Below are 14,271 nucleotides of genomic sequence, written 5' to 3'. Positions count from 1 at the left end.
GAATTTTCAGAAGAGATTTCATAAGATGATTTCTGTAACAGCCTAACTCATCAGCAATAGTGCCTCCATCAGTTACAAGTTTCATGAAGGTCAACCAAAATCAGTTGTTGCTCCAAAAACCAGGGATGCTGTGTGCAGCATAACTGAAGAGCATCAACATAATAGTGTCACATTGAAGAAGGTGTAATTAGATGAATGACGAACACTAACTTCACTTAACAAAGGTTTATTCAGCACTTGCTGGTACAAGAGTGCGAAGCGAACTGCCTCCGGCCAGAACACATACAGTATATATACAGCTACAGAACATTCCAGTACAAGACTCTTGATATTGGTGGATACTTCTAGAATGTATTTGAACCGAATATAGAAATTAAAATTGTACAGTCCAGGTGAGTTTTGAACTCATGACCCTCCTTGCAACAGTTCACTTAGTATCACTAAATTATGATGATGCTCACAAGGGAACCTCCCCATCGCACCCCCCCCCCCCCCCCTCAGACTTAGTTATAAGTTGGCACAGTGGATAGCCCTTGAAAAACTGAATACAGATCAATCGAGAAAACAGGAAGAAGTTGTGTAGAACTATGAAAAAAATAAGCAAAATATACAAACTGCATAGTCCATGCGCAAGATAGGCAGCATCAAGGAGAAAGTGAACTCAAGAGCGCCGTGGTCCCGTGGTTAGCGTGAGCAGCTGCGGAACGGAAGGTCCTCGGTTCAAGTCTTCCCTCGAGTGAAAAGTTTACCTTTTTTTATTTTCGCATAAAAGTTATGATCTGTCAGTTCGTTCATTGACGTCTTTGTTCACTGTAATAAGTTTAGTGTCTGTGTTTTGCGACCGCACTGCAAATCGTGCGATTAGTAGACGAAAGGATGTGCCTCTCCAATGGGAACCGAAAACATTTGATCGCAAGGTCATAGGTCAACCTATTCATCCACAGGAAAACAAGTCTGATATATTCTATACAACACTGGTGACGGCATGTGCATCACACGACAGGAATATGTTGTCGACCCACCTAACTTGTACACTTGGGAAATGGGTAAAAAGATTCTTCTACCTTGCCCGATTTAGGTTTTGTTGTGGATGTGATAATCACTCCCAAAAAAGTTATCGCATCAGACGGACGGACGGACAGATAATAATTGTCTGAAAATAAAAAAATTAAACTTTTCACTCGAGGGAAAACTTGAACCAAGGACCTATCGTTCCGCAGCTGGCTCACGCTAACCACGGCACTCCTGAGCATACATTATCCTTGATGTTGCCTATCTTTCGCATAGACTACTCAGTTTGTATATTTTGCTTATTTTTTTCATAGTTCCACACAACTTCTTCCTGTTTTCTCAATTGATCTGTTCAGTTTTTCAAGGCCGATCCACTGTGCCAACTTATAACTAAATCTCAGGGGGGTGTGATGGGGAGGTTCCCTTGTCAGTTTCTTCTGTGACATTGCTCCCTCCTTAAGAGAACAGCATCTCGGTGTTACGTCCTCCTAGTCTGGGAACAAGTAATTAGTCTTGCATACTCTGACTCCTGAAGACTGATTCTCGCCCTGGCGGTGATCTTCTTAGAACTTCATTTGCCAATACGCTCTTTGTTACCTTTCCGAATGTTGCCTGTCGCTGGAGCATCGAATTTACCCTGGGTTGCAGTATCATTATACGGCTTCATTCGAAGGATGCGGACCATATCTCTGATCTTTCATCGTTTTGTGTCAGGATAGAAATCTTCAACTTCATAAGTAACAACAGATAACCGTCTTACAACCTTATAAGGTCCAAAGTAGCGCCTGAGGAGCTTCTCAGAGAGACCAACCTTTCAAAAAGGAGTAGATCCAGATGAGGTCACCAGGCTTATAGACAACAGAGCAGTGGCTCACGTCATACCATCGGCGATCGTTTTCTTATGCCTGAAGCATGTGGAGTCGAGCTAACTGCCGAGCTTCCTCAGCTCTGGTTAACAACTGGCCAATGTAGTCGTCGTACACATTATTAGGATATAACGGAAACACAGTGTCCATCGTCGTAGTTGCCTCACCCCCATGTACCAGGAAAAATGGCATAAAATCTGTGGTGTCTTGTTTGGCGGTGTTGTAGGCAAACGTCATGAAAGGTAGTACCTCATCCCAGTTGCTCTGCTCAACATTGATAACATGTCAGCCAAGGTCTTAGTAAGGCGTTCAGTAAGCCCGTTAGTTTGTGGATGGTAGGCAGTCGTCATGTGATGAGTAATGTAGCACCAATGGTTTGACACAAGATTCGACTGAAAAACTTTCTCACGATCCGTAATTAATGACCTCGGGGCACCGTGTTTTAATACAATGTCTTCCACAATGAATTTGGCTACCTCAGATGCTTCGGCTGTTTTCACAGATTTTGTAATGGTATAACGTGTCAGATAATCAGCGCAAACAATAATCCATCTATTGCCACTAGCAGATGTTGGAAATCGTCCGAGGACGTCAACCCCAACATGCTGGAGAGGAGTTTCGGCTGGTGGAATTGGTATGAGTCGGCCAGGTGGTTTCTGAGGAACTGCCTTTCTCCTCTGTCACTCAACAGTGCGACACATAGTGACAGACACTCCTAAATGAACCTGGCCAGAAAAATCTCTTGCCGATTCTATCGTATGTCTTAATAAATCCTAAATGTTTGGCCTCAATGTGTCATGGAATTTCCATAGAACATCTAAGCACATGTATTTAGAAACCACTGGTAGCCACCTCTTTCCAAACGGTTCAAAGTTTTTCTTGCAAAGTAATCCATTAACTATCTTACATTGTCCTTTCACATCCTCTGACCGATTTAAAGCAAGCATAATTTGCGATATCTTGGTGTCCTCCTCCTGCTCAGCAGAGAGATCCTGGAGTGCAGCGAGTCAGTCACTGTCTTCATCAAAGTCTTGATGGTCTTGCACAGGGTTTCCTGAGATACAGTCAGCATCTTGGTGTTTTCTTCCACTTTTGTACACTATGGTAATGTCATACTCTTGAAGACATAGTGCCCACCTGCTGAGTCGTCCTATTGGACCCTTAAGACCTGTCAACCAACAAAGTGAATGACGGTCAGTAACAACTGTGAATGGCCTTCCATATGGATGCTGTCGAAATTTGCACATGGCCCAGATCACAGCAAGATATTCTCTTTCTGTAGTTGGGTAGTCTCTCTTGGCTTTTGTAAGTGTCCTAGAAGCATAGGCTATAACCTTCTCCTTTCCATCCAAAATTTGCACCAGAACAGCACTGATCCCATACCCACCGGCATCTGTGTGTAGTTCTGTAGGTGCTCACTCATCATACAGACCAAGTACAGGATCAGTTGTTAGAGCTTTTCACAGCACATCGAAAGAATCTTGTTGAGCACCACCCCAGATAAATTTAGTATCAGCTTTTAACAACCCTTGGAGTGGCCTGGCTTTGATACAAAAATCTTTGATAAAACGACGGTAACAAGAACATTATCTGAGGAAGCTTTTCACATCTATAATACTTTTAGGAAATAGAAAATTCTGTTATAGATCTCACCTTTTCTGCGTCTGGCCACACACTTCGTTTGATACAAGGTGTCCACGTATTTTGATTTCATTTGCTCCAAAGAGACACTTTCCTGGATTAAGTTTCCGTCTGCCTTGTTGGAGACACTCAAGAATGGTCCTCAGTCTTATTATGTTCACCAGATGTCTCTGAGAACACTATAATGTCATCTAAATAACAAAGACGCGTCGTCCACTTCAGATGCCTAAGAAGATCATCCATCATCCGTTCAAAAGTTGCTTGTGCATTACACAAACCAAATGGCATCACCTTAAACTCATACAGGCCCTCAGGTGATGAATGCAATTTCCTCACGAATAGCCTCATCTACTTTGATTTGCCAGTATCCCGAGTACATGTCCATCATTGAGAAAAACTTAGCCCCCTTCAGACAATCTAGTGTGTCGTCAATTCGTGGAAGAAGGTAAATGTCCTGTTTAGTTATCTCATTAAACTTCCTGTAATTAACACAAAAGCACCAACTGCCATCCTTCTTCTCGACGAGGACCAATGGTGACGACCATGAGCTCTGCGAAGGCTGAATGATGTCATTCTTCATCATTTTCTCTACCTCATCGCGAATTATCCGACATTCTGTTGCCGACACATGGTATGTTCTCTGGCTTATTGGTTGATGGTCGCCAGTGCTAATCCGGTGCTTCACCATAAATTTGTCTAATTTGCTCTTCACCTGTGGATTGAAGCATTCAGAGAACTCTTGAAGAATGGCGAGTAGCTTCTTCTGTTGTTCCTTAGTGAGATCTGGTGATAGTCGAGCTAGAAGATCTTGTCTCATAGTGGTAGCCCAAAATTCACGCACAGACTCAGCATGGGAGGTTTCTATGACGCTCAGCTGTTCTTCAATTAGCGGCTCAGCATTTGCTACGTGCTTGCGTCTTGGAAGGATCTGCGGTTCTCGGCGACAGTTAACTATCCACAATTCATCGAATCCATTCTTAAATGAGATGACAGAGGCTGAGATGGCCAAGTTATTCTTCAGTGGTATGCTTCTCTTACATCCTACTACAAGATCCATGGGTTGATGCATGGCATGACACGTGACACTTACCTTTCTAGTGGTGACTGCAGGAATGATCACTTCATCCAGCACACACAGTCTCCACACACTCGGATGCATATCTTCCTGTCCACAGTATCTCATCTCGTCTAGCATAAGCTTCGAGTGACCACAATCTATAATAGCCTGAGAATCTTTCAAAAAGTCCTATCCGAGAATGACATCATGACTACACTCTTGTCAGACGATGAATTCTAAGGGCTGTGTATGACCACTTATACCCACACGAGTGGTACATCTTCCTGTAGGTTTTACATATTTCCCATTAGCCACCTTCAGCACAGATGTTTTGTTGTCGACAAATATGGTTTTCTACAACTGGTGATGGTACTTCTCCGAAATGACTGAATATGATGCTCCAGAGTCCACAACACCTTGGGCTGGTCAGCCATCCATGAGGTTATTGACGTAGTTCCCAATCATTTTTGTAGTGATCGATGGTGGAGGATTTTTCTCTTCGGCGGCCTCACCTCCAAGGAAGGTCACAGCCTTTAGTTTTCCAGGTTGCGGCAGCTAAATGATCAGCTGGAGACCTCGACTGGCGGGTTGGGGAGCGTCCTCTCCAGCGGCTAGCTTATGGCGATAGTGACCTGTGTCATCCTGCACCCACATTTTCTTGTTCATCTTCGTCGTCCCGGAATTGGCATCGTCTAAGATCAGTCTGCTGTCTTCTGGTGCGGGCGTTGTCATATATCCGCCGCCTTTCTCGACAATAGCGTACCACGTCCTGGTCATCCACAGTAGAAACATACTGGTTGGTTATCCTGGGTCCTCCAGACGTCAGTTTTCCTTGGCGCCCAAACAGGTTCCTCATGCCACATTATAGGAAAGTAACTCTGGTTGGGTCTCGACTTTTTCAGGACGAGAGATTGGGTTCAGTGTCTGTTCCACTTCCTTCCCGATGACCTCTTGAAGTGTCTCGGTTTTTTGCTCGCCGTGCAATCCAAGTGCCTTTTGAACCTCCTCTCTCACTATCTGACGAAGAACACTTGTGAAATCAGTTGCTTTCTCCATCACAGACATCGTACGACATTTGAAAGCAGTTCAAACTTCTTGCGTGTAATTCTTTTTTGATGCATTGTCTCGATATATTGGCACCATTTTATGAAGTTGTCTGCTGTCGAAACCTCCTTCAGGAGTAGGGCTTGATACTTGTCCTCAGCAACACCTTTCATGAGATGTGCAATCTTGTCTTCCTCCTCCATTCTAGGGTACAATATTTTACACAGCTCCAAGACATCTTGAATTTAGGATGCTGTAGTTTCTCCTGGACGCTGTGCCCTGCACTTTAGTTTATCTTCAGCCATGCACTTCTGTCGTCGTGTGTCGCCGAAATACTTGTGCAGTTCTGCCTGGAACACTTTCCAGCTTGTGAACTTCTCCTCGTTGTTCTCATGCCATTGCTTGGCAGTGCCCTCCAAGCAGAAAAATACATTAGCCAAACACACGGTGTCATTCCACTTCTTAAATGTGGCTGTATGCTCATATACATTCAGCCACTTGTTTGGATCTTGGCCATTGTCAACAGAGAACCTGGAAGGATGTCTCATGTGGTGGCAAGGAGTTGCTGTCATCGTAACGTCCTCTTCTTCGTCTGTCTCCAATAGATTGCAATCTGTGAATATGGCTCAAACTCAGGTTTCTTGCCACGTAAATGGCAGCTCCAATACACAGCGCTTCCACCAGAATAATGTCACGTAAAAGAACGTGTAATTAGATGAATGACGAACACTAACTTCACTTAACAAAGGTTTACTTAGCACTTGCACATACAAGACCACAGAGCGAACTGCCTCCAGCCAGAACACATACAGTATATATACAGCTACAGAACGTTTCCAGTAAAATGATTCTCGATAGTGGTGGATACTTCTTGAACGTATTCGAACCAAATATAGAAATTAAAATTGTACAGTCCAGGTGAGTTTTGAACTCATGACCCTCCATGCAACGGTTTAGATTTTTTTGGTTTTGTTTGAACATTTATCAGTGAAAAAGATTTGTTCCTGAGGATTCCGTACAATTCAACCGAAGCTTGAACACTTATTTGTGTTGACTGGTTTAATGAATAGCTCAATATCTTCATCAGAGGGAATGTAAAATCCATTTACAGTATCATAAGGAGAGCCAAAACTTTGTCATATATATTGTTACAAGCCAGGAACCTCGCAGCAACTAATTGTTTGGGTGTTGTGAGAGAATCCGAAATAAATGGATGTCGTATGTTTGTGAAACATTTCCAAGAAAAACACTTGTTCCCATAGTTATGCTCGATACATACTGACCATTATTGTAACACAGCATGTCAAACAATTGAGTATTTGATGAAAAAAAACCAACATGTTGATGTCTCATTGTCCATATTCACAATTTATCACCTCACAAATACTTTTTGTTCCCTTACCTCAAACAACAATAGGCAGGACTGAGATTTTCGTCACCTGCAGAAGTTACTGTATCTGTGCAAAACCACATTTTTCGGGTACAAACGTCAGACTAAAACACGTGTTTCCACAACTGGCTGGACAGCACCAAAATGTGTGTAAATTTTAAAAGCAGATATTCTGAGAAACAATAAAACAATTTGTACAAAAAAATCCTTTGACACTGTTTTTATGGCACTTGTAAGAAGTGTCCTTCACTCTACTGACTTGTAGACGAAACTGCTAGGTTGTGTTCATGTTCGTACCATGTTGGTAGGCAGAAATCATTTTTGGGGTCTGCAGCTTAACTCAATAAACTAAGGAATCATCAAAAGCAGGCAACATCATCAGCTTAAGATATAGCTTTACACACTGTAGGTGACTCCAAAAATCTCTGGATTTTTGTACTCACTCACCAGATTCAATTCCTGGCTGGGTCGGAGACTTTCCCCATTCGGACTCTGTGTGTGTGTGTGTGTGTGTGTGTGTGTGTGTGTGTGTGTGTGTGGTATCTAACCTTCAGCCACATGCTGATTTCCACTTCGCCCACTTCCATTTCGCTGACAAGTGAGAAGACCTGGCAGCCTACACTTTGCCATTACTAGAGGCAGTGAAGTCCTGAGGTATCCTAAACCACTTAGCAGTGTCCCTTAATACGAAGGCTTACGATACTGTCGATAGCAATGAGAACACTGAGCCCACCACACGTAAATGTAATGTATTGCAAATTCAAAGGTGATTAGTTAGGCAAAGAGCCCACTGGGTCAAAAAATTTCCATCCTATTTTTTTTTTAAACAGCCACCTAGATTAGCTACCTGAAAGAATGATTCTGCCAAGAATAACAACCAAAATCGATAGAAAACTTATCCCTCAAAAAGCTGGTTCCAGACCAGACAAACATGTGCTGGTCAAATAATGTTATGATTCAACACACAGAAGACAGTTTTGAATGGAAAAGTAATAACTGAGCACTGCTGTTTGTGTTGATCTTTCTGCTGTGTGCAATACAGCAGGCCACAAAAACATCCTCACGAAGGGCAATGAAATAACAAAGGACATTTGACTGACTGATATGTTAACAGGCATGCTGCAGAACAGAGTATTTTACATAACACTCCAGCCGCCCCCGATAGCTGAGTGGTCAGCGCGACAGACTGTCAATCCAAAGGGCCCGGGTTCAATTCCCGGCTGGGTCGGAGATTTTCTCTGCTCAGGGACTGGGTGTTGTGTTGTCCTAATCATCATCATCATTTCATCCTCATTGACGCGCAAGTTGCCGAAGTGGCGTCAAATCGAAAGACTTGCACCAGGCGAACGGTCTACCTGACGGGAGGCCCTCGTCACACGACATTTCATTTTCGTAACACTCCAGGGGAAGAAACGTAGATGGAGAAACTGAAAATATATATATTATAACAAGAGAGTGTTCTTTTCCCTACTATGTTCCGCGTGTACACAAATGACAAGCCACATCAGCCAGAAATAAAATGATTCACACATGCAGATGACATCACCATCACTCATCAAGGAAGAAAATTTGAAGACACTGAAAGAAAACACACACTCTCACTCTCTCTCTCTCTCTCTCTCTCTCTCTCTCTCTCTCTCTCTCTCTCTGTGTGTGTGTGTGTGTGTGTGTGTGTGTGTGTGTGTGTGTGTGTGTGTGTGTGTTTGTTTTTTTTCTGAAAGCCTGCATGGGCAATGTACAAACCCCGTCAACAAATGCTGTAATAAATTGGTCGTTTAGTTCAAAGTATTTTTCTGGAGTATCTAAAGCAGGCATGAGTTGTGCTCGTATTAAAGAATTATAAGAAAAAAGAAGACAGATATAGGCCTGTTTCCCTACTCTCGTCAATCTAAAAACATAACAGAATCAATCATTAAAGGCAGACTACTGATTCACCTGAATAAGTAGAACCCTTTTGTTGTTGTTGTAGAACCTTTTTAATGATGTGAATTTTTTGCTTTTACCGTAGAAAATGTACAGTATTTGCCATAACAAAATTTTACAAAAACTGACAGGGGTGACTGTGTTAGAAGTATATTTTAGACTTTTCCAAAGCTTTTGACACCAATAACCATGAAATATTACAAAATAGGCTACATGCAGTAGGCAAAAGAGGAAACTCTAATGAGTAGTCCCAGTAACATCTGGAAAATAGGATGTAAAAATGTGAAGATAGCCCACATCTATGAAAATGCTAAATTTTTATTGAAACAATTATTATAGCCAAAACACAGTGTTCCTTCTCAAGGCTGCACACAGGAAAATAAAAATCAATGAAAGCAGGCTAAAATTGGTGGTCTTCAGGACCAAATAGTTTTACAATGATTTACATGATATGCTGTATGTGAGAAATGGACAAAAAAGTTGAATTAATGGCACCATTAGCCAACTGTGGGGCTGAAGGAAGACCATGTATGAGATATAAAGATCTCAGCTGAATCAGTACTGAACAGAAATTATGAAAGTAGGAATAATTATGGAGAAACAGAGTGACATATAAATTGTTAAGAGCACTTCAACTATTGATGCTTATTTTCACTTACACTGTCAAGGTTCACTTAACGCTTACTCCGTTACTGAAGTATAGACCCCTATTTCTAGACGTGTTCATACATCTCACAAAACAGCTTTTCCTTCTGGTTTCCAGAGATTCTTTCCCTTAATCATTTCATTTAACATCTGTAATATTTCATTCTGTAAATCAGAATTTTCATTTAGAAAGTGGGTTTTTTTTATTTTAGTGGAATTGAAAGTATTAGCATCCACTGAATGTTTACAGTGATGGGTTAGCATTATAAAACTCTACTTCTTCACTAATTAGTCTCTTCCAAGAAGGCAAGTAAAATGCCACAGTTTGCTACAAAAGAATTGCTACAAGACGCATGACCACAAAGGTGCAGAAGACTATTGACCTCTCTCTCTCTCTCTCTCTCTCACTCACTCACACACACACACACACACACACACACACGCACGCACGCACACACACACATCAAGCATAGAACACAATTTCTTGTACACCCTATAGCAGCCCTTCAAAAAATTAAAGAACGATAAGTGTTCCTACTAGGTATTTCCCATTTTCAACCTACCTACATCAGTTTTTAATTTTACTCAAAATCACAACCAACAGTACGTTGCAGATGATACCTATCACTCAGTCTTAGCAAGCACAGAAAGGAGCAAAGTGACCAGCCATAACAATCTCTGACCACTTCTGCAGTGATGGAAAGAATTCAATAGATAGTAAAATAAAATTCAAACACAAAATGAAATCTTATTTGCTTGACAACTGCTCCAATTCTGAAGAAGAATAGTAGGAGTAGGTGTAGGTGTGTGTGTGTGTGTGTGTGTGTGTGTGTTGAATTAACTGAAGCTTTCAATATCGTATGGTCTGACTGACCACAATGGACAGTTGCATATGACATTATGTTTTAACAATAAATCTTAACCAGTTTTTAGGTCTTTCAGAACAATCAATATGGACACATTAGAAAAATTCAAACAGCTTTTGCAGCATAAGACTGACTGGAGCCCAATATATGAAGAAAGAAATGTTAATATCAAATTTAAGTTAGTCACAGATGAATTCAAGTCCCTATTTGAAGCAGTATTTCACAAGAAAACTGTAAAAATGAATCCTCAGGTTTTCAAAGTGAAACTGTGGATTAGAAAGCGATGAAAATTTCATGTAAGACAAAGAAAGTTAGATACAACACAAAGAAGTTCTAATGTGACTGCAATAAAAGAACACTATAGATTATATCATAAAATCCTAAAAAGAAATGTAACGTGCTCCAAATCCTTACATTTTAAATCTAAAATAGACAACTCAAACAGTAAACCATCTTGAGTGTTATCAAAAGGGAGTTGGGACAAAAAGATGAAAATGTATCCAGCATGGAAATTATTGACATTGTGGTAGGCCTAATTTGATTAACGAAACTGGACGCACTTACAAATGTCATTAATGAGCATTTCCTAACAGCTTCTGAGAAAACTGGTTGCAAGGGCTCACAGTCCATGAGGCTACTGAGCTTCAGAAAGGATCTGGATTGTGCAAGGTAAGTCAAATGCACATAGCCTATGTTATGGTCAATGAGGTGAAAACGATCACCACTAAAATGCAAAACAAAAATTTTAAAATGATATTAAAGATATAATGTGAGAAATCGGTCAGATAAACGATCAGTGTGTTACCATATTTTTCACTGAGAAACTGTATTGCAACTGACAAGTTTTGTATCACTGCCTCTTGCTGATATAAGCAATTGATCTTTTCTGAAAGGTACATTTCCACTGTGTTTAAAAATTGATAAAGTAGTCCCTATTCATAAGAAAGGAGACTAACTAAAACTATAGACCAACTGCCATATTATCAGGATTAAGTAAAATCACAGAAGATGTGACGTATAACTAGTTAACAAAATTTTTAGAGAAAAACAAAATTCTCACTGATGCTCAGCATGGATTCAGGAAAAACTAGTGCCATATTGAAATTTTCACTCTGCAGCCGATATGAAACTTCCTGGCAGATTAAAACTGTGTACCAGGCCAAGACATGAACTCGGGACTTTTGCCTTTCGCAGGCAAGTGATCTACCAACTGAGCTACCAAAGCAGGACTCACAGCCAGTATCTCGTCTCCTAAACTTCACAGAAGCTCTCCTGCAAACCTTGCAGAACTAGCACTACTGGAAGAAAAGACACTGGCTGAAGTAAAGCTGTGGGGACTGGGCGTGAGTTGTGCTTGGGTAGCTCAGCTGGTAGAGCACTTGCCCGTGAAAGGCAAAGATCCCGAGTTCGAGTCTCATTCTGGCAAACAGTTTTTATCTGCCAGGATGTTTCAACTAGTGCCATCGATGATTTTAGTCACACTGCCCTACAAGCAATGGACCACAACATACTGTTGGACAAGCATGTACTACAGGAAAATGACTTCCATCTTACCTGACAAAAAGGAAACAGAAAATACAAATAAAAATGAACTAAAGGAAAATTATAGGATATGTTTCTCAGATGCAGATTTTTTTTTGCAGATGACACAAACATCCTTATTACAGGAAACACCCAAGTCAACTAGAAGCAGCTGTAAATAAAACAGCAGCACAGCTAAATAGATGATTTGATTGGAATGAACTACTGATAAACACAAAAGAAACACCTAAATTTCTCTTTAAAAGTGACACATGCAGCACTGGTGTGACAATAAACTAACAAAATTTCATTGTCTCTGGAAACAACTTTTTTAGGCATGTGGCTTCAAAATAACTTCAAATGGCACATACAAATAAACAAAACAAATTTAACACTAAATAAAACGTGTTATAGTCTACAATTACACTCTATTAAAGCAAGTTTTAACAATGTCTAAATTACCTACTTTGCTCAATTCCATAGCATTCTACTGTACGGAGTTACATTCTGGGGTAATACACCACCTAGTTCACTCATTTTCCTAAACCAGAAAAGAACTGTTACAGGAATGCAACATGCTCAAGAAACTGATTCTTGAAAACCTCTCTTTAGAAAGTCATCAATCCTCCCATTGTAATGTACGTACATAGGGCCTATAAATCTATGAGTACGTAAGAAAGAATTTGCAAACAGAAATGAAAACTGTATCCATGAGCATGTTACAAGGAAAAGCTTCATGTCCACTCAGTAAGGCTATCAGCCTGTAAAACCTCCACAGCAAACAGTGGTATAACAAATTTACAATAGTCTTGAAAATACGTTAAAAATCATACCACCGTTCACACTATTTTCTAAAATCCTAAGCACATTCTTATTAGATCGTTGCTTCAATTCAGTAGCAGAATATTTCCAACATTTGAGATATAAGACACTTGAAGCAATACAGTGCAACTTGTGCAAAATCTTTCGTGGCTGTGTCCCCACAACCTGGAAAGATTTTTTGACGGATAACTAAAATAAATCATAGTGAGTCACCGCAATTGTGACGAGCATTTTTAATACGCTGTTTTGTTGTAGCCCGATACGCAGTTTCAATTTAGCCCTATAAACTTTATTATGATTTCTTTTGTTCTCCATGTTTGATCTGGAATTTTATTTAGGCGGACAAGATCGGAAATAACATAACGCAGGAAAACACTGATAAATTACGAAAAATTAACATCCTAAAATTCACTGTGATGATATATTTAATTTCTCATCACTACTCTCCGTCGAAAGTGCTACAAGTTTCACTCTGTGTTTGCTGCCTGTAGTTAGTATCTTAATTTAGCAACAAACACAACATTTCCGTGTTGTCGTACACAAACGCAGTTTACGTAGTTTTTATTACCTCGTTCATCAAACTCAACGAGTTCACAGTATTTCACATTTAATTTGGACTGTCAGTATTGAAGTCGTGAAATGTACATTTGCACGACAAATTAGCAAATGCTTGGAAACGAAATGGTAATTCTGCATCTGACAACTATTTACAACATACCTCCATATGAAAGGTGTATCTGCTCTGGTTGATAAAACACAAGACAGCTTGCAACGTGAATACAGAACAAAACAGTCACAAATCTCCACATCTTGAAGTTTCACTGAGGCTAGCGTTGCACTGACGTTATCGAAAAGTCACACGGATAACTCATAACAATGCCCCCTCCACAATCAAACCGCAAACAACCAATGACAACAAACGCACACCACACACTGCGGTAATGCAAAGATCATTGACACCATGTAAAGATATAATCACTTCTTCACCAAACAAAGATAAATGCTCAATGTAATTATCTCTAACAAATTTGACTGTGCGGAACATTCGAGTGATCTCCAATATGGTGACATCTAAAAAGACGCATTTTATATTGACATTTCCTGCATTTGCGCAGTCGGGCTTGTTTGACCTTGCATACTGTGCATTTAACCGCTATTCCACAAATAAACGATATCTTAAATCAAGTAGAAATAATTCAATGGGGTGAACGGAGATCAGATGCAACGTTACTTATATTGGTAATACAAAGTAAATGCTGGTAACAATGGTGTTCCCCTAAGGTCAGTTTTAAATCGTGTGACTGTCAGCTGATTCTCCCCGGCAGTTTTGCAGCTCATTCGGTATTGTTTACTTGAGAGGTCATGTTATGCTTTTTTCAAGGAATTGGAAATTCAGGTCAGCTGAAGAATAGGATACAACCAACACCTTCTAGATGGTGTTGATACAACTCGTTAGTTTTGATGAATGACTAAAATATGACGTCA

The 14,271-nt window shown here is 40.4% G+C and overlaps 1 protein-coding gene across 1 annotated transcript in view; it reads right to left on the bottom strand.

Annotated features, from left to right (window-relative positions):
- LOC124717031 (acid phosphatase type 7) overlaps positions 1-13,737 on the bottom strand; it is a 106,487-nt gene extending 92,750 nt beyond the window's left edge. The window contains exon 1 of the mRNA XM_047243686.1: positions 13,505-13,737. Within this exon, the coding sequence (XP_047099642.1) occupies positions 13,505-13,595 (91 nt within the window). The 5' untranslated portion in view covers positions 13,596-13,737. The remainder of the gene's footprint in view (positions 1-13,504) is intronic.
- Between the last annotated feature and the right edge of the window lie 534 nt (positions 13,738-14,271).

This window comes from Schistocerca piceifrons, chromosome 9, assembly GCF_021461385.2.
Source record: "Schistocerca piceifrons isolate TAMUIC-IGC-003096 chromosome 9, iqSchPice1.1, whole genome shotgun sequence".
NCBI lineage: Eukaryota > Metazoa > Arthropoda > Insecta > Orthoptera > Acrididae > Schistocerca > Schistocerca piceifrons.
Note: the sequence above shows the minus strand (reverse complement) of the source record. Positions and strands in the feature narration are given on the sequence as shown.